This window comes from Giraffa tippelskirchi, chromosome 4, assembly GCF_054371585.1.
Source record: "Giraffa tippelskirchi isolate mGirTip1 chromosome 4, T2T-mGirTip1v1.2.pri, whole genome shotgun sequence".
Lineage (NCBI taxonomy): Eukaryota > Metazoa > Chordata > Mammalia > Artiodactyla > Giraffidae > Giraffa > Giraffa tippelskirchi.
Window position 1 is genome coordinate 2,951,285 of NC_137278.1, and position 18,462 is coordinate 2,969,746.

The following is an 18,462-nucleotide window of genomic DNA, read 5'->3' on the forward strand; positions in this document are numbered from 1 at the left end:
CCCACCATATGGGGAAGCATACTTTTGCTAGGAGGATGGAAATGGAAAATGTCATTCAGGGGTGACCTGTTTGCATGAGTCCTTTAAACAAGTTTGTTCTTGGACCTGGAAATTCTAGGCATTAAAAATCTTTCATTACCAAGGAATTTACGGTGCTTTCATATTGATCCCACAGTATCTTTCAAGGTAGAAGTTTAGAACCCTTCTCAGTAAGTCCCCCAGCCTTCTCCATAAATTGTCAGGGGGAAAAAAAGTTAGTTTTTGTCTGTTTGTTGGTTTCAGCACAGTAGCTAAATCACACCCTCCCCTCTCTAGGTATGACCTACGAGAGCTGATAGTGATCTTTGTGAGGTAGGGCTTGTGGCTAATGGAATATCATACTCTGTTTTGAAATAATTTTATAGATTTTTTTTAAATCAAAAGCTGCTCTGTGATACAAGAAAGGATGAATCACTGAAAATAGCATCGTGATTTAGCCAAAGGCAACAACTGAGAGAGAAAGAGTAGAAAGAGCTTGTTGTTGTTGAGCCGCTAAGTCGTGTCCACTTGCGAACAATGGATGGTAGCCCGCCAGGCTCCTCTGTCCATGGGATTCCCCGGGCAAGAATCCTAGAGTGGCTTACCATGCTCTCCTTCAGGAGATCTTCCCCACCCAGGGATCAAACTTGCGTCTCCTGCGTGGGCAGGCAGACTCTTTACCACTGCACCACCAGGGAAGCCCTGTAGGATGAGCCCCACCCTGACAAACGTGTCGTTTAGGGAAACCCTCCTGATGAGTGGCGTCCCGGGAGGGGGAGGTGGACAACACAGTGCCGGACGGGGTTCTCACTCCAGGGCCGAATGTGAGCGCGTGTTCCCCAGGCCAGCTACCTTTCCATGGCCTCTGGCTTCCACTCCAGGAAGTGACTGTCAATCTTCTCACGGCTTTAGTGTTTCGGTTGTGATGACTTTTGGAACGCGCACTGTATTACTTTGCCACAGGCCAGGGGCTTAAAGAACAGAAGAGCCCTTCTCCCAGCTCCGAGAGCTGGACATCTGAGGGGGAGGCGGCCCCTCTCCCGGGCGTGTCCTCTCTTCTGGGCACGTCAGTGCCCCAGTCCCCTCTCCGGTGGGGTCACTGGTCCTACTGGACGAGGACTCTCCCTGGTGACCTCATTTTGCCTCAGTCACCTCTGTAAAGGCCTTTTCTCCGTATCAGTCACGGTCTGAGATCCTGGGGACTAGGACTCCTCGTGAGCATTTGGGGGAGGGCAATCCTGGCCTTCACACTTATGCAACCTGCTTCCTCTCCCAGGAAGGAGGGTTCATTAAGAAGCTTGCCTGTGGGGACCCCCTGGCCATCTGGAGGCCAAGACTCCGCACTCCCCATGCAGAAGGCGCAGGTTCAGTCCCTGGTTGGGGACCTAAAAGCCCACGTGCCTCGCAGTGCAGCCAAGAGAAGGAGGAGGAAGACGGCTGCCTTCTTACGACATGGGAGTCTCCAGCCCTCACATTCACTGCCAAGAACAAAGCTCTGCTAGCCATGTAAGCCCCCCTCCCCGCCACCCGTGGGGGTGCCATCCTGAGCCTCGTGGCACTCCGAGCTGCCCATGTCGAGCCCTTTCTAACGTGCAAGGGGAGCGCCACAGAGTCACATCTCCCCGCTGCCCTGCAGCTGCCCGAGGACGCGGGCCAGCGGGCCACCCCTCCCTGCACCTGGCAGACATCTGCCTCCACCCCTGCACTCAGCCCCTGTCTTCTCAAAAATAAATAAAATAAAATGCCGAGAGATTTTACAAATGAACTTGACATCTCTCTGTGTAACAATAAAAGACAGACATGTATTTGGTAGGGAGTCTCTAGTTCACGCATGTCCAGTCACAAGCTAGATAGGGTGAGACGGTTCCAGGTGTTGAAATACAGCAATGTGCCTCCCCAGCCTGAGAAGCACCCCCTCAACGGACTCACGAGCCATGAATGTTTTGTTTTCTCCTCCACATGCCATCCTTTGCCCTTCTGTGTACATATATATATACATTTTTTTTCTGAAATAGAGTTTTTGTCCATTAAAAAAAAATTGATTTTATGCCTCCAATTATGTCTGGGTTATCTACAACATATCGATATTAACATCACCATGTGTTAAACATTCAATAAGCACCCTTTTATTCTTTATCTTGCAGTGGCCAAATCGGATGGCTCAAAATTGCAGGCAGAAAAATGCCTTGTGTGTGAGTATAAACGTCTGTGTCTCTCAGACCTGGGCTATGAAGACATCCCACCTTCCAGGGGGAACCATTGCTGGCAGGGCCTGCGGTCCCGGCGAGTCAGTATCTCCTTTTGGACTGCTGGGCCACCTTGACGTACTGCACCTGGGGCGGTGGGTAGAAGTCGGCGTCCCAGTTGTACTCTGGGGATAAGAGCTTGGCGGGCTTCCGGAGGAAAAAGTACTTGTTGAGGTGCTTTTCGTAGGTGCTGTTCAACCCGAGTCTGAGGTCATGGATGGCGCCATCCAGGTACTCCTCCACGAGGTTCAGGACCTCCAGGGGTGTGCCGCCCACGAACGCACCATCGTAGTAGAAATCGCCCTGGCCCGACGGGATGCAAGCTGCCGACGTGGGCCTCCTCTCATAGGGGAAACTCTCACGGTTCTTGAAGTACCACCAGGCGTGGAGCTGAGCCACCGACGCGCCCAGGATCTCCACGCCCACGTTGTTCTGGAAGATCTGGGTGACGCTCATGCTGAAGAGGAAGTCAACCTCCCCGTGGATGTCCCAGACGATGTGCTTGGCCAAGCTCTTCATGCGCACGAGGTCGACGTTGTCCGGCCAGCGGTCCTCGGTGACGACGAACACTTTGAACTGTCGGAGGGGCCCCCACTTGATCTGGGGCAGCCTGGTGAAGGTGTCCACCATGATGTAGAAGATCACTCTGTAGCCAGCCAGGAAGTACCTATTCGCCGAGCGCAAGAACAGCTCCAGGCACTGATCTGCAAGCCTGCAAAACACACGGCGCAGAGGAGGACGCTCGCCTCCCTAACGCTTTTGGAAGAGCATCACCAAACACCATCCACATGGGAGGCGTCAAGTCAACGCTGCAGAATCCCCAGGGCGGAGGGCAGGAGGTCGGGTCTGCATTTCAGCTGCAGTGGTTACAGAAGGGGGAGGTGAGGGCTGGGAAGTCTGAGAAAAGCCTCTCAAGTTTTGGAACGACTGTTGGCAAAAGAGAGTGTGAGAGCTAACTGGATATTAATGGAAAGACAGCCAAGTGGTATCAAGGACCCAGCCGAGGAAGGAGAAGGACTTCACAGGTGGCTCAGGGGTAAAGAATCTGCCTGCGATGCAGGAGACTCAGGTTCGATCCCTGGGTTGGGAAGATTCCCTCAGAGAAGGAAATGGCAACCCACTCCAGTATTCTTGCCTGGGAAATCCCATGGACAGAGGAGCCTGGCGGGCTACAGTCCACGGGGTTGCAAAGAGTGAGGAGGGACTTGGCAACTGAACAAGAACAACAACGAGGAAGGAGAGAAAAACCGGGTCCTGTTTTGCACAGGCCGTCCACAAACAGTGGTTACGGAGGTTGATGAGCAGCCCTTTGGAGGTGGGAGGTCCATGGATAGTGGTGCGCATTTTTCCAAAATAAAGTATGGTACAGGCTGGTGACCCCTACCTGCCAGTAGCAAAGACAGCCAAGCCCATTGTGAGATTCTGCTTTCTGTAGTGTTTTTCCAGCGCCTCTCTGCTGAAAGTGCCTTCCCAGACAACGGGAGCAAGCCAGCTCGTGGTCGTGATCACATCGGGGCGTTTTCTGTTGAACAAAAGAGAAACTGGTGGAGTGGGCACCTTTACAATGAGAGCAGCAGGGGCTGCACCGGTGATAACAGGTGAGGCTTACAGGGTCCCTTTCTGCATGCCGGACACCGTGGCTCAGGCCGTGGATGGCTCCTGTGGTCTGTGCCGTGAGCATGTCATGGGAAAAAATTTCAATGTAAAAAAAATTTAAATATCTGCCTTGTTTGATTTAATGACTGTGTTTGGGGAATTTACCCCACAGATGAACTCACAAGACAATGTAAGAATGTATATTAATACGTACAAAGTTAGTCACTGGAGAATTCCTGGCAAGAGCCCTAAGCTAAATAATCTAAAACCAGGAGGGAACTGGCTAATGGATGATGACAGGTAATCAGGAAGCAAGATACCCCAGAACCACAACAGGGGACAGGACCCTCCCCCGAGAGCTGAGGCCAAAATCAGGACAAGCCCTTCATAGAACTTTCAATAAAAACCAGGAAGATTCCAACAAGCGGAGCGGGTCAGCATGAATTCCAGCTACTGGGAACCTCCCAGGATGGCTGTAATTTGCTGATTGGGGAAAAAGAAAAAACCTAATCACTGCAGATTGAATTCCTGTGTGTGTGTGTCTGTGTCCATGTCTGTGTGTGCATGTGTGCATGGGTGTGTGTGTGTGTGTATGTGTTCACATGCAGACATTTTCATCCTTACCTGGGGTTGAACCAGTCTGAGAGCTGAAGTTCTTGATTTTTCCTGGATGTGAAGGGAAAACCAAGTTATTATGAGTCAAGCATTCATTCAGCAAGTATCTGCGGAGCCCTTGAGCTGTGGCAGGTGCTGTTTGGCGCTGGTCCAACAGCAGTGGACCTGCAGCCCTGGGCACCTGGGGCAGAGGGATGGCTCTAAAGAAGCCCCAGGGGTCAGTGCCAAGGGGAGCGGCAGAGCTCAGAGTGTAGGGCTGAATACGGCACGTCCAGCCCAGATTTGGGACTAGGGACAGCCATCTGGGGAGGAGACTTCCCGGGTTTGGAAGGAAGAGAGGTGCAAGGAAAGGAGATGACGGCCGGGGAGGGAGGCAAGAAAGAGCGTGCGGTTGGGGAAAACTAACAGCAGTTACAGCTGTGTGCAGACAAAAGGCAGCCCCTCCCCTGATGCCTACGGCAGGCGCCCCCTCCCCACTGTCTCCAGGTCTGCTGCCCAGTGAAGCAACTGGTGGAGGACCACCATCCAGCGTCCTGCCTCCTCCTTGATCAACACCAGAGTCCCTGCACTTACACGCATGGTACACACAAGCTAATGCACTGACCCAGGGCAGAAAGGAAAACGTTGCTCAGCTGTGTCCAACTCTTGCAACCCCATGGACTACAGCAGGCAGGCTCCCCTGTCCATCACCATCTCCTGGAGCTTGCTCAAACTCATGCCCATCAAGTCGGTGATGCCATCCAACCATCTCATCCTCTGTCGTCCCCTTCTCCCCCTGTCTTCAATCCTTCCCAGCATCAGGGTCTTTTCCTATGAGTCGGCTCTTCCCGTTAGGTGGCCAAAGGATTGGAGCTTCAGCTTCAGCATCAGTCCTTCCAGTGAATATTCAGGACTTATCTCCTTTAGGATGGACTGGTTGGATCTCCTTGCAGTCCAAGGGGCTCTCAAGAGTGTTCTCCAGCATCACGGTTCGAAGATATCAATTCTTCGACGCTAAGCCTTCTTTGGCTTCCCAGTTAGCACTAGTGTAAACAACTCACCTGCCAACGCAAGAGACATAAGAGATGTGGGTTCGATCCCTAGATTGGGAAGATCCCCTGGAGGGCATGGCGACCCACTCTAGTATTCTTGCCTGGAGAATCCCATGAACAGAGGAGCCTGGCGGGCTGCAGTCCAAAGTGTCGCGAAGAGTCAGACAAGGCTGAACAACTAAGTACCCACGTAGTATTCCTTTGTATACATGCACCATACCTTCTTTATCCATTCATCTGTTGATGGACATTGAGTCCCCTCCTTTTATTTTTTTATTTTTTATTTTTTTAAGAAAACAAGATGTTTATTTATTGTATTTATTTGGAAAACAATATACTAAAGATAAACTTATCAAAAACAAGTCTTATGAACAGGCATTTTAAATGTTTAACATTGGACTAATACAATAACAAAACGTCTAATTTAGTTTAAATAAGATCTGAAACACCTTTAAGAAACTTATTTTGCTCAATGGGTATGATATGAAAGTTATGTATATACAGAAGTGAAATGAAAGCTACTCAGTTGCTCTTTTTGACCCCATGAACTATAGCCCACCTGGCTCCTCTATCCATGGGATTTCCCAAGCAAGAATAGAATGCTGGAGTGGGTTGCTGTTTCCTTCTCCAGTGAGTCCCCTCCTTTTAAAGTGAACTTTCTTTTTAAAGTAATTTCACAGCAAAGATTGTGAAGATGGTCCCTGGACACCCCTGCACCCGGCCCCTGCATCATCGACAGCTTGGATTTGTACCGGGCGTCCGTTGCTGTTGGTGAAGCCAGGGGGACCCCATTGTGGACTCAACTCCTTGCTTCCATCAGATTTCCTCAGCTTGCCCCCAAAGCCCTTCTTCTGTCCCCAGGATCCTCTCCAGGACCCACCTGATGCACATCCACTTGCGGTCCTCTCGGCTGCGTTTCTCAGACCACATCACGCCCTGTCCCAATGAATGGACCGTGACCACCCAGCTGAGGTCCTGTTTTCAGGCTTCTCCACTGTCAGGTGACTCTTTCCCTTCCCTGTCAAGTGGCTTCCCTGGTGGCTCAGACGGTAAAGCGTCTGCCCACAATGTGGGAGACCCCAGTTCGATCCCTGGGTTGGGAAGATCCTCTGGAGAAGGAAATGGCAACACACTCCACTACTCTTGCCTGGAAAATTCCATGGACAGAGGAGCCTGGTCCATGGGGTTGCAAAGAGTCAGGCACGACTGGGCGACTTCCCTTAAAATCCATACTGCAGTCTTCATAGGGAGTTGCTATGGCAGCTCACACGTTCCGTCTCCTGGAGCAGCGTCTCCATCGATCACTCGGGATTCTTATGAACGGGGTGTCGTCTCTTCTCTGTCATCTATGTACTTGATGACTCAGCCCTTTATTTATATCAATGTGCACTCTGGAAGACCTGCTTTATGCTTTGGGATATAACCCAACACAACTTCTTTTTCTTGCTCAGATTCTTCCCACTTTATCCACTGGAAGCTCTTTCCCCGGCTCCTGTGTTCCTCTGCTCCAGGCGCATCCTGTATACGTTCTGTCCCTGGTCCTAGAAACAGCCACGCCTCCAAGGAAGCCTGGCTTGGGGTTTTGCTTTGTTTTGTAGAATCGTATTAGCAACCGAGGTCTGGGGCTGGTGTGCTCACCGCTCCTGCAGGCTCCTGTTTCTAGGTCCTCTCAGCCGGGCAAGCAGGGAAGGCGTGTGTGTAGTTGTACCAACCGGCACAGAGGCACGTATCTGGAAATACTTCCCCAGGTAACTCCCCTGCTCCACGAAGCTACACTGGTGTCTCCAGCTTTAACGCATCACCGCATGGATCACCTAACTGTCCCCCGCTTACCCACACTCTGTCACTCACCGTCCACTCACTCAGCTGTTCCGTCCCCGGACGCACGCATGCTGGGGTCAGAGCTGCTGTCCTGCCCTCCCGTGGGGAGACGACGTTGTCCGCTAGAGACAGTCCCATGCGTGACTGTCTTCCCTTTATGTTTACAGACTCCGAAGAGCCGAGTCGACTCACTGGAGAAGATCCTGATGCTGGGGAAGATTGAGGGCAGGAAGAGAAGGGGGCAACAGAGGATAAGATGGTTGGATGGCATCACCGACTCAATGGACATGAATTTAAGCAGATTCCGGGAGTTGGTGATGGACAGGGAAGCCTGGTGTGCTGCAGTCCATGGGGTCGCAAAGAGTCAGACACGACTGAGCGACGGAGCAGCAACAAACGGCAGACTGCACGGGTTTCCGAGGTGACTTCTCTCAGCGCCTTCCTCTGCCCTCAGGGAGCGTGCTTCTGGCATGTTTGATACAGTTCAATGATTTCGGTCACAAACAGCAGTCCTTCCTGGGATTCCCCGACTTTCAAAATGAGAGCTGAATTTATCTAGGTTAAGATTCACTCTCTGTGCTAGAAAATTCTACAGGTTTTGAAAAAGGTATAGTGCCATGGGTCCACCATAAGCAGTTTCACTGCCCCCAAATCTTTGGTGCTTGTCCATGCACTCCTCCCCAAACCCCCGAACCCCTGATCCCTTTACTATCTCTGCAGTTTCGCCTTTTCCAGAATTTCATGTGGTTGGAAGCATACAGTAGGTAGTCTTTTCAGATTGGCTTCTGGCTTCTTTCCTTTACCAATGTGTACTGACATTTCCTCTGTATCTTTTCCTGGCTTGATAGCTTGTTTCTTTTTATCATTGAATCATATTCATTTATCTGGATGCACCGCAGTTTATTTACCCATTCATCTACTGTAGAACACCTTGATCGCTTCCAGATTTTAGACATTATGAATAAAGCTGCTATAAAACCTTATGTGTGCTGTTTGTGAACATACACTTTCAAATTACTTGGATTAATGATACTTAAGAACACCAAAGCTGGATCACCAGAAAGACCACATTTAGCTTTGTAAGAAACCATCACACTGTCTTCACAGTGGCTATACCATATGGCTGTGCTAATAGATGTGTCGGGGTGCCTGGTTGTTGTCTTTATTTGTGATTGAAAGTGAAAGTTGTTCAGCTGTGTCAGACTCTGTGTGACCCCATGGACTAAACAGTCCATGGAATTCTCCAGGCCAGAATACTGGAGTGGGTAGCCGTTCCCTTCTCCAGGGTATCTTCCCAACCCATGGATCAAACTCAGGTCTCCCACATTGCAGGCAGATTCTTTACCAGCTGAGCCACCAGGGAAGCCCAAGAATACTGAAGTGGATAGCCTATCCCTTGTCCAGGGGAGCTGCGCGACCCAAGAATCAAACCAGGGTCTCCTGCATCACAGGCGGATTCTTCACCAGCTGAGTTACCAGGGAAGCCCAATTCAGTCCAGTTCAGTTCAGTCACTCAGTCGTACCTGATTCTTTGCGACCCATGAGCCATAGCACACCAGGCCTCCGGGTCCATCACCAACTCCCGGAGTCCACCCAAACCCATATCCATTGAGTCGGTGATGCCATCCAACCATCTCATCCTCTGTCATCCCCTTCTCCTCCTGCCCTCAATCCTTCCCAGCATCAGCATCTTTTCCAATGAGTCAGCTCTTCGCATGAGGTGGCCAAAGTTTTGGAGTTTCAGTTTCAACATCAGTCCTACCAATGATCACCCAGGACTGATCTCCTTTAGGATAGACTGGTTGGATCTTCTTGCAGTCCAAGGGACTCTCAAAAGTCTTCTCCAACACCACAGTTCAAAAGCATCGATTCTTCGGCGCTCAGCTTTCTTTATGGTCCAACTCTCACATCCATACATGACTACTGGAAAAACCATAGCCTTGACCAGACGGACCTTTGTTGACAAAGTAATGTCTCTGCTTTTTAATATGCTGTCTAGGTTGGTCATAACTTTCCTTCCAAGGAGTAAGCGTCTGTTAATTTCATGGCTGCAATCACCATCTGCAGTGATTTTGGAGCCCCCCAAAATAAAGTCAGCCACTGTTTCCACTGTTTTCCCATCTATTTGCCATGAAGTGATGGGACCAGATGCCATGATCTTAGTTTTCTGAATGTTGACCTTTAAGCCAACTTTTTCACTCTCCTCTCTCACTTTCATCAAGAGGCTCTTTAGTTCTTCTTCACTTTCTGCCACAAGGGTGGTGTCATCTGCATATCTGAGGTTATTGATATTTCTCCTGGCAATCTTGATTCCAGCTTGTGCTTCCTCCAGCCCAGCGTTTCTCATGATGTGCTCTGCATATAAGTTAAATAAGCAGGGTGACAATATACAGCCTTGACGTACTCCTTTTCCTATTTGGAACCAGTCTATTGTTCCATGTCCAGTTCTAACTGTTGCTTCCTGACCTGCATACAGGTTTCTCAAGAGCCCAATTATCTAATGACAAATGATGTCAAACATCTTTTTAGATGCCTATTTGCTATCTTTATGTCTTCTTGGGTGAGATGTCTGTCCAGATTTTGCCCATTTTAATAAAGTTTTTCTTTTCCTTGTTGCTGAGTTTTAAGAGTTCTTTGCATATTTTGGATACAAACTTTTTTTTTTTATCAGATCTGCGTTTTGCAAACATTTTGTTTTTAAAGACATTGTCTCTCATGATAAGACTGCTTTTCAAATGGCATCTGGGAAGTTTGCTCATGAAGGAGCCCACAAGGCATGGGCCGGAGGAAGGAAGAACTCGCATTTTTCTCCGTGAGAAGCTGAGCCGGGCACAGACGTGCCCGTGGCTCACACAGGCTGCCAGGACAGGCCACTGCTGTCCTGTGTGTGTCAGAACAAGATGGACCTTTGGGACCATTCACAGTCTGTCTGAAATAGCAACTTGGTGCTGTGACTTCACTTTAGTTTTTCTTGGTGACCTTAATTATATAAACTAGGCTATTCCAGGGACTTCCCTAGTGGTCCAGGGGCTAAGACTCAGCGCTTCCAGTTCAGGGGGCCTGGGTGTGACCTCAGGTCAGGGAACTAGGTCCCACTTGCCACAACTAAGGGTTTGCACGTCACAACTAAAGGTCCTGCATGTCACTGTGAAGATCGGAGATCCTGAGTGCTGCAGCTAGGACCCCACATGACCAAATAAACAAGTAGTTTCTAAAGTTGTCCCTGACTCTCTGCTCCCCTCCCTCTGCCTTCTCCCCCGGGACCCTCGGCCCCGGGACCCGCACCCCCTGTAACCGTGGCTCCCTGAGCACCTAGGACAGAGCCCGGGCCCAGACAGGGCTCGATCACCACGTGTTGGATGCTTAAGAATGAAAGGATACCTTGCTTGGCCCACAGAGAGGGGAGGTAATATCCGATTCATTTCGAGTGTTATTAACACCTTTGGACAAAACTCGGGAGGTTTGGAGCAGCTCTGCCAGCCTCTGCAGGAGTCGCCTCACCGAGATTTTCCATTTACCTGGAGTGATGCTCAAACAGCAGGAACAGTGAAAGACCCAGAATCAACAGCAGCATTTTCCTTTTAGAGCTCATTGTCTCCTAGAGGAGAAGGAGAGAGTTGGAAACAGAGTTGGAAACTTCTGCCGCCTCCCGATGACCGACTTGTGGACTCGTTCAGACACTGAGGCACCAACCCCCGTCCCAGGATGCTCAGCCCTGGGGAGAGGGCGGGGAGACGGGGACACCTCTCTCCACTAGGGTCTCCTGGGGTGCCGGTCGCTCCTTTCGGGACTGAGTGCCGTCTCGGATACCCCTGGGCCTTAGCAACGTCCACCTTGGCTTCGTAAAAGACGTGTGACAGACTCTCCACTCGAGAGCAGGGACAGCAAAGCGAGGTCGTGACAAGGATGCAGTCCGCCCCCAAAGTCGACATTTTCTTCTTCCTCCCCCAGACATGGTAAGATGCACCGTTTGCCCCAAGACTACAGCAGGCTAAGAACAAGCGAGCCTTCTCCAGGCAGACGTTGGAACGGGGATTACAACCTGAATGAGAGGCGTCAGGTGCTAACATGGAAACTCTGGCTCTAGCCAACACCGGGGCTTATGTCACGTGTTCTGCGTGGGGTCACTGTGCACGTCTGCAGGGCTATGGGCTATGCACTGAGCAGAATGGAGACTCTGCTATTTCATTGCCAGCATCTGGTTAACCAACATGCGGCCTTAGTTTGCACAGACCAGGAGAGTAGCCACGTGTGGCCATCAAGCACGTGAAATGTGGCTGATTTGACTTGAGATGTGCTACCAGCGCACAAAACATACTAGGCTTTGAAGACAAACAGTTCGAAGGAAAAGAACTTTAAGTTTATCTCATCAGTACATTTATAGCGATTAGACGGATTTACTGAGCTAAGTACAAATGTGTGACGAAACATACTCTACCTGTTTCTTTTGATCTCCTACTTTGAACACGGCAAAGGCTGGTCACCTTGTACTCCAGCTGGGCACCGGCCAAGCTCCACTGCCCACAAGGTGACCCTGCCTCCCCCCACCCCCGCTCCCGTGAACCCAAGTGTATTAGCAATGCCACATGGGCAGGGTACCACGGGGGGTCTCCAGCAGAGCGTCTCAGCGACAACACTCCTGAGGCAGGTGCCAAGGCAGCTCACCGGGTTGGATGCTTTACAAGCGTCTCTCTTTGGGTCTTTGTAGAGTCCCAGGCCAGACACCGAGGTAGGCTCGCGTGGCCTTGAGCCTTCCGTGGGTGGTGATGTCAGCATCCCCTTTGATGATGTAAGTCCCAGAAAGTCGGGGTCACAATGACACCTCTGCCACCCGGGGCTCCTCATGGTTGCTGGACGACAGGACTTGGTTCTGTTTGAAAAACTAAAGGGTACTTTTTTTTAATATTTATTTATTTAGTTGCATTGGGTCTTACTTGTGGCACACTAGATCTTCGTTGCATCGTGCGGAATCTTTCACCGCGGTGCATGGACTCCTTAGTTGTGTCATATGGGCTCAGTACTTGCAGGGCACAAGCTTAGTTGTCCCAGGGCGGGTGGGATCTTAGTTCCCCAGCCAGAGATCAAAGCCGCGTCCCCTGCCTTGCCAGGCAGATTCTTAATCATAGGACTGTCAGGGGAGTTTCTTATTTTAAATTCTCTTTTGCATCTCACTTCCTCTCTCATCCCTCCCTGTTTCCCAGAGACTGACCTTACAGGGAGGGCTTTAAGTAGTTTGTTCATGATTGTGTTAGAGAAGAGTGGCCGTCTCCTCCCTCCAGGCCATGGGCTCCCCGGGGAGAACAAACCCCTTCTTCTGCTTTTCAGCATATTTTTTAAGTACATCTTTCTAATTATAGAAATAACATGCTTCAGGTTATAAGATCTGTCAGATGCGTTAAAGCATCTGGGGTGTGGGATGGGGCCGAGTGTGTGCACACACACGGGAGTGTGCATGTGTGTGTTTTGACACGTGTGCTTGTTCACGTGCAGGTACTTGCATGTCCATGTCTGTCATCGTTCCTGGAGCCGAACGTCCATGGCCGCGTCTCGATGGGGAGGTGACCCCGGCAGGTACGGGGGCGAGGGTGGTGGAGACAGGCCGTGGACGCTCCTCTCCCGGGCTTGAGAGTCCAGCCCCTTCCAGCAGCCCTGGAGGGCCCTTCAAGCAGGCGTCACCTTAGAGAGAGTCATGCGGCCCCAGCACCGAAGCACCGGGCCCCCCACTTGTCCCATGGGGTCACGGATACCCTGACACAGGGAGGCATGTCAGAGCCGTGGCGTGGTCACCGCCGTCCTCCGTGACAGAGCCTGTGACCTTCCAACCAGGTCCTGGGGGCCGTCGGTGTGCAGAGAGCGCTTCTGGGAAGCGGTGCCTCCCGGCCTGGCCTCCAGGAATCTTGGTCATGGACCAGAGGCCCTGGCTCTGTCCCCGCCATCCCCTGTCCTCATGAGGATGGGGAGTGGCTGCCGGAGGCTGAAGGTCCGACCAGGGCAGGCCGGGCAAACACAGAAAACAGGAATGAGCCACAGGCGGCTGACGCAGGAACCCCACCTAGCAGGAAGGTTTCCACATAGGGGGCGGGCTTGGCTTGTCCAGAGAGGCAGGGAAGGCCAGCGGGGGGTCAGGAAGCAGGTCAAGGGGGGCCAGTGAGACCCCTGCTTGTCATTTGCTGTTTGTCTAGCGTCTGCACGCCCCCTTGGACGGCCCGGCTCTCCTGAGACTGGGTGCTTCACTCAAATCCTAGATCCTGGACATAGTAGGTGCTCAATTAAAAAAATATTAAAAAATTCCATCAACACATAAACCATGTCTGTTCTCTAAAATAGGACTTAGCATCTGATGCCCCGGTTGGTCCAGCTCAGCCCGCACCCTGACCACCAGCCTGCCTTGTGCCTGGATGCACCAGGGGAGTGAGGACCTGTCCATCGAAGTTTTAGGACCCTGACCTGCACACATGGCTGCCAGGACCCCTCAGCGCTCTGAAATCCGAGCACCCAGCCCAGGCCAGGCTGGAAGGGGCAAGAGTGGCCCCTCCAGGGGCTCTGTCCTCTGCCACTCGCATCCGACGGATCGGAGAGGCCCCGGCGGCACCTGCCTCTGTGGCCGGCAGGGGCTTTAGGCCAAGATACCAGCCTGTCCCCACTTTCCTTTGCGACTTCAGACCCAGCCGGGCCCCATCTGGGCAGCAGCCAGACCCAGCCCGTCGCCTGGGGAGGATGGTGGCGGCCGCAGCGGCTTTTGGCCGAGTTCCCAGTAAGCGGAGGCCTGTGCGGAGGACACAGAAGAGCTGGGGCCGGAAACCACGGCGCAGGGAAGTGGATAAAGGCAGCGGGCAGCAGGCAGGCCAGGCGCCCACCCACCGGAAGGCATGGCGCTGCTCTTGCTGAGCCTGGGGCTGGGCCTGGTCTGCGCCCAGGATTTCAACCCCCAGCGCATTGTACGGAGGAACTATGACATTTCCAAGGTGGGGCTGCAGTCTGGGCTCTCCCAGGGGTCTGGATGCAGGGTGCCTGCACCTGGGGTCTCTGGCCTGTGACAAGCTACTGTTCCCGGGCGTCTGCCTCTCTCCCCCAGCTGCGACGGCTGCCTAGGAGGCCGGAGAGGGCTTGCTGGGTGGGAGCCGCACGCCCAGGGCCTGGCCCCGGGAGGGAGCAGGCACCAAGAGGTGAGGACACCCGCACCCACCGCGGCCTCTGTCCTCCAGGTCTCTGGGACCTGGTACTCCATCTCCATGGCCGCAGACAACAGGAAGCGGATAGAGGAAGACGGAGACCTGAGGCTCTTCATCGAGGGCATTCAGGTCGTAGAGGACGGTGGTCTCAAGCTCAGTTTCCACTTCATGTGAGTGTTACCCCCACCCCCCCGGCCCCCTGCAGTCTCACCCCCGCCCCCACCCATGTGGATCGGCGTCTGGCCAAGCTGGGGGTGGGGGGGCGCCGTATGTGGGGCAGGGGGCAGCAGAGTGCTGAGGCTGGGGCAGGGGTTCAGGGGACGTGGAGACCGGGGTGGGGGGGACTGGGAGGCATTGGTCACACGCGATCGGGTCGGATGGGGTCGCGCTGCGAGCATCACCCGCTGGGCTCCAGGTTGCATGCAGAGTGCACACACGTGGCCGTGGTCTGCGACAAAACAGGCAAGAGCGGGGAATACACCATCAGCTGTAAGTGGACCCTTGTCTGACAGCCCCACTCCCCGTGAGCCCCGATTTAGGGGTTTATGGGGCGGAGCCTGGTGGGCTGCCATCTATGGGGTCACACAGAGTTGGACACGACTGAAGCGACTTAGCAGCAGCAGCAGCAGGGGCCCCCTGACAGCCGACCCCAAAGTGAGAGGGGTGGGCCTGGCCTGTAAAGGGCGGCAGGAGGGCCAGCTGGGGGTGTGCGTGTGGGGAGCTCTCGGGCATCAGGGGTCCCCACTGGCCCCTACACCCTCGAGCATCTGTGCCACGGGCCCCGGGGGCTGAGCAGAGCTTCTGCGCAGACCTGGGGGAGAACAGCCTGCAGATCCTAGAGGCCGACTACCTGCGTTATGTCATCTTGCACATGCGGAACCTCAGGAATGGGACGGCCACGCAAGTGCTGGCGCTCTACGGTACCGCGTCCCGGGGCCCCCCTCGCCGCCCGCGGCCCCGTCCCCGGGGTGGTGGGGGTCTGGCTACGCCCTGAGGTGCCCGCAGCCCGTGGCACCGTGGGGCGGGTGCCCACCTCGTCCAGGTGCCGCACACCTGCCACTCCTTCCCCTCACCTCCCCTCCCCTCCACACACGACCCCAAACTGTTCTGTCCACAGGACGGTTCCCAGAGCTGAAATCCAGCTTCCTGGACAGATTCAACAAAGCCTGCAAATCACACGGACTTGGCCCAGAAAAGATCATCCCCTTCAGCAACCAAGGTAGGCGTCACTGCCTTCCCTGCCAGCAGCCTGGGCCAGCGAGGAGCTGAAGGGGATGGGGGTGTGGGGACGGGAGCCCAGGGCCTGGGGTGGGGCGGGGACCCCAGGCAGTCCCTATCTGAGAACCTGACTGTCTTCCCAGATCCCTGTAAAAGGAGGTAGAGTCGCCCACCCAAGCCTTCTGGTGCGTGAGCTCGGCTAGGGGCCGGCCGGCTGGCAGAGGAAGCTGGAGGGATGGTGGGGGCCCCCTCTCCAAGCCCATCCTTCACCCTGCCCGCGGGGGTTCATCCTGCCCCCAAAACGGGGAGCCTCCTGGGGTGGTGGGGTCTCGGCAAACATGCCTGCCTCCAGCTCTGGGGTGGCTGTAATGCTGGACCGCAAACCGGGCCCCAAACAGCAGCAATTCATCTCCTTGCAGTTCTGGACCCCCGAGTCTGAAATCCAGGCGTGGGCAAGTCTGAGCTCCCTCTGAGGCTCCCAGGGAGGGTCCCTCCTGCCTCTCCCAGCTCCCCCGGCCCGGGGCTGCATCACGCAGTCTCAGCTCCTGGTCGCACTGCCCCTCCTCTGGGTCCGTGTCTCTCTCCTTTGGTTTCCTTTGAGGACACGTTGTCGGAGCGAGAACCACCAGCCTTCTCTAGGACAGCCTCATCTCAAGATCCTCACCCTCATCCCCTCTGCAGAGAGCTCTTCCCTAAACAAGACCCCGTTCCCAGGTTCCAGACGCTGAGATCTGAGGGCAGACGTATTGTTGGGGGGCAAGGGGAGACCCTCCACCACACACAGGCTCCTTCTCCAGCTGATCTCCCCTCTCAGGAAGCGGCCTGGCCCCCGTAAGCTCACACCCTCCTCCTGCAGGGACTGGCCTGCCAGAGCATCTCCTCTGAGAAGCAGGGGCCTGCAGGCCCCTCTGATGAGGGCCTGTGAGGTTTGGGGAGAGGGGTCCCCAAGGTCATCAACCAAGCGTGTGCCTCTCCACTCCCTTCCCTCTGGTACCAGTGACCCCTGCCCCCACCCCACATCTAGGTGAGTTCCCTGGGAGGTCCTGAGCAGCCCACAGTTACTTCATGGGTTAAAAGTTGACTGTCCACTGGGCATCCACCCGAGAGACGTGAGGTCATGTCCACACCACGACCTCTGAGCAGCTCTGCCCAGCGTCCCCCAGCTGTGACAGCCCGGGGCTCCCCGCAGGCCAGCGGCCACACACAGTGTGTCGAGCCTCACGCCAGACCCCGCACACATGACGGGCCTCAAGGGAGTCAGGTCGAGTGAAAGCAGCCAACTTCCAAGGCTGGAGGCTCCGAGCAGCGGCGGACATGGGCGCTGGGTCGGAAGGACAGAGAATCTGCACAGGGTGGGTGGTACCCACCACAGCATGGGTGGGGGCTGCGTGCTGCCCCACGGCCCTGCAGGGGGTTGGCATCAGAAGAGTGGATGAGGGGGACCCAGAAGCTCTCTGTATTCATTCTCACACCTGCCTGTGAATCTCCAGTGCTGGCAAAATAAAAGGTTAAAAAGAGAGTGGGTCCTTCCTTCCCAGAAAATGTTAACAGGCTCCTCTGCCTGGGGCGCTTCCTGCCAGCCCTGGCCTCACTGGGGCCCAGCCCCCACCACCCCCCAGGGCCCCTGCCCCCCAGACCCTCTGCCCCCACCCCAGGGTTCCGTCTGCCTCCCCAGCCTGCCCTCTGAATAGGGACCAGACTACCCCCGTATGCTTACCACACCCCTAACCGCCTTCAGTGCAGCTCAAGGGGGAGCTGCAAGGCCGGGTAGGGGGGCACCCCCCACGATGAGGAGGCATCGGCCCCACCGCTCCCTCTGCAGGGGAGCACAGCCTGAGACCCTCCCCACAGCCTGCTACCCCGGAAACCTCCCAGATGGGGGCCAGGGCTGCAGGGAGGACCAGGAAACCCAGCCCACCCAGCACCAGTGTCTGTTCATAGTCGCTGAGTCAGCTGCCCTGGGGACAGGGCCCCAGGCGTTGGGGATGGAGAGCTTTGAGTCCCTTCCTAAGAAGCCAAATGCAAGGACAAGGAGACTCCATCCGGATGGCCTGGGGGCCAGGGCAGCCCACACTCTCACGAGCCCAGACTCCAGCTCCCTATCTGGAACCCCTCTCCAGCCTGCTGGGCCATGGCAGGGGACGCGTAGGAAGCTGCCCACGCAGCTGGGGCCTGCTGCTGTGCAAAGCTGGTGTCTGGGCAGAACTGGGGCTGCTCAGAGGAACGCTTGGGTGGTGGCTCACGACTCTGGACCACAGGGAAGCAGCACCTGCTCCAGAAGGAGGCTCAGAGGGGAGCTGAGCCCAGAGCGGGGTGTCCCCAAGCTGCTGGCTGAGCCGGGCTCTGGAGCTCTGCGTGGGACTGGGGCTGCCCACTGCCCAACCCAAACCTAGAGACTCCCAGGTGGAAGGAAACAGGTGCAGCGGGCAGGGAAGTTGGAGCCCACAGTGCAGGGGTCAGAGCACAGGGGTGTATATTCGGAGGAAACTCTAACTTGAAAAGATACAGGTGCCCCAGTGTTCACTGCCTCACTATTTACAGAAGCCAACACATGCAGGCAATCCGAATGTCCATCTACAGATGAATGGATAAAGAGGATGCACACGTGTACAATGGAATATTTATTTAGCCACTAAAAAGAGTGAAATAATGCCATCTGCAGCAAGATGGATGGACCTAGAGATTATCATACTAAGTGAAGTAAGAAAAAGATAAATATCATATGGTATTGTTGTAGCCACGTGT

At 54.3% G+C, this 18,462-nt stretch overlaps 2 protein-coding genes across 16 annotated transcripts; one reads left to right on the forward strand and one right to left on the reverse strand.

Moving 5' to 3' along the window:
* Window positions 1–2,121: 2,121 nt before the first annotated feature.
* On the reverse strand, window positions 2,122–12,089 carry GLT6D1 (glycosyltransferase 6 domain containing 1). 7 transcript variants are annotated; one of them, XM_081590585.1, is made up of 6 exons: window positions 11,993–12,089; window positions 10,709–10,925; window positions 5,080–5,515; window positions 4,485–4,526; window positions 3,649–3,786; window positions 2,122–2,976 (listed from the first exon to the last, which is right to left on the reverse strand). In XM_081590585.1, exons 3-6 carry the CDS (start codon window positions 5,130–5,132, stop codon window positions 2,307–2,309), a joined length of 903 nt encoding a protein of 300 aa, XP_081446711.1. In that variant the 5' UTR covers window positions 5,133–5,515; window positions 10,709–10,925; window positions 11,993–12,089; the 3' UTR covers window positions 2,122–2,306. The 7 variants fall into 7 exon arrangements, with proteins under 7 accessions (XP_081446711.1, XP_081446709.1, XP_081446712.1 ...); XM_081590583.1 differs by lacking the exon at window positions 5,080–5,515 and having other exon boundaries at window positions 10,846–10,925; XM_081590586.1 differs by lacking the exon at window positions 5,080–5,515.
* Window positions 12,090–12,125: 36 nt separating this feature from the next.
* Window positions 12,126–17,232, forward strand: LCN9 (lipocalin 9). 9 transcript variants are annotated; one of them, XR_014082176.1, is made up of 11 exons: window positions 12,126–12,216; window positions 12,818–12,898; window positions 13,655–14,292; window positions 14,533–14,669; window positions 14,915–14,988; window positions 15,309–15,419; window positions 15,617–15,718; window positions 15,861–15,902; window positions 16,137–16,548; window positions 16,715–16,741; window positions 16,907–17,232. XR_014082176.1 is itself a non-coding variant. In XM_081590592.1 (10 exons), exons 4-9 carry the CDS (start codon window positions 14,197–14,199, stop codon window positions 15,878–15,880), a joined length of 540 nt encoding a protein of 179 aa, XP_081446718.1. In that variant the 5' UTR covers window positions 12,126–12,216; window positions 12,818–12,898; window positions 13,655–13,738; window positions 13,990–14,196; the 3' UTR covers window positions 15,881–15,902; window positions 16,137–17,232. The 9 variants fall into 9 exon arrangements, 4 of the variants coding, with proteins under 4 accessions (XP_081446718.1, XP_081446721.1, XP_081446717.1 ...); XR_014082175.1 differs by having other exon boundaries at window positions 13,655–13,738; window positions 13,990–14,292; window positions 16,715–17,232; XR_014082174.1 differs by having other exon boundaries at window positions 13,990–14,292.
* The last annotated feature ends 1,230 nt before the right edge of the window (window positions 17,233–18,462 follow it).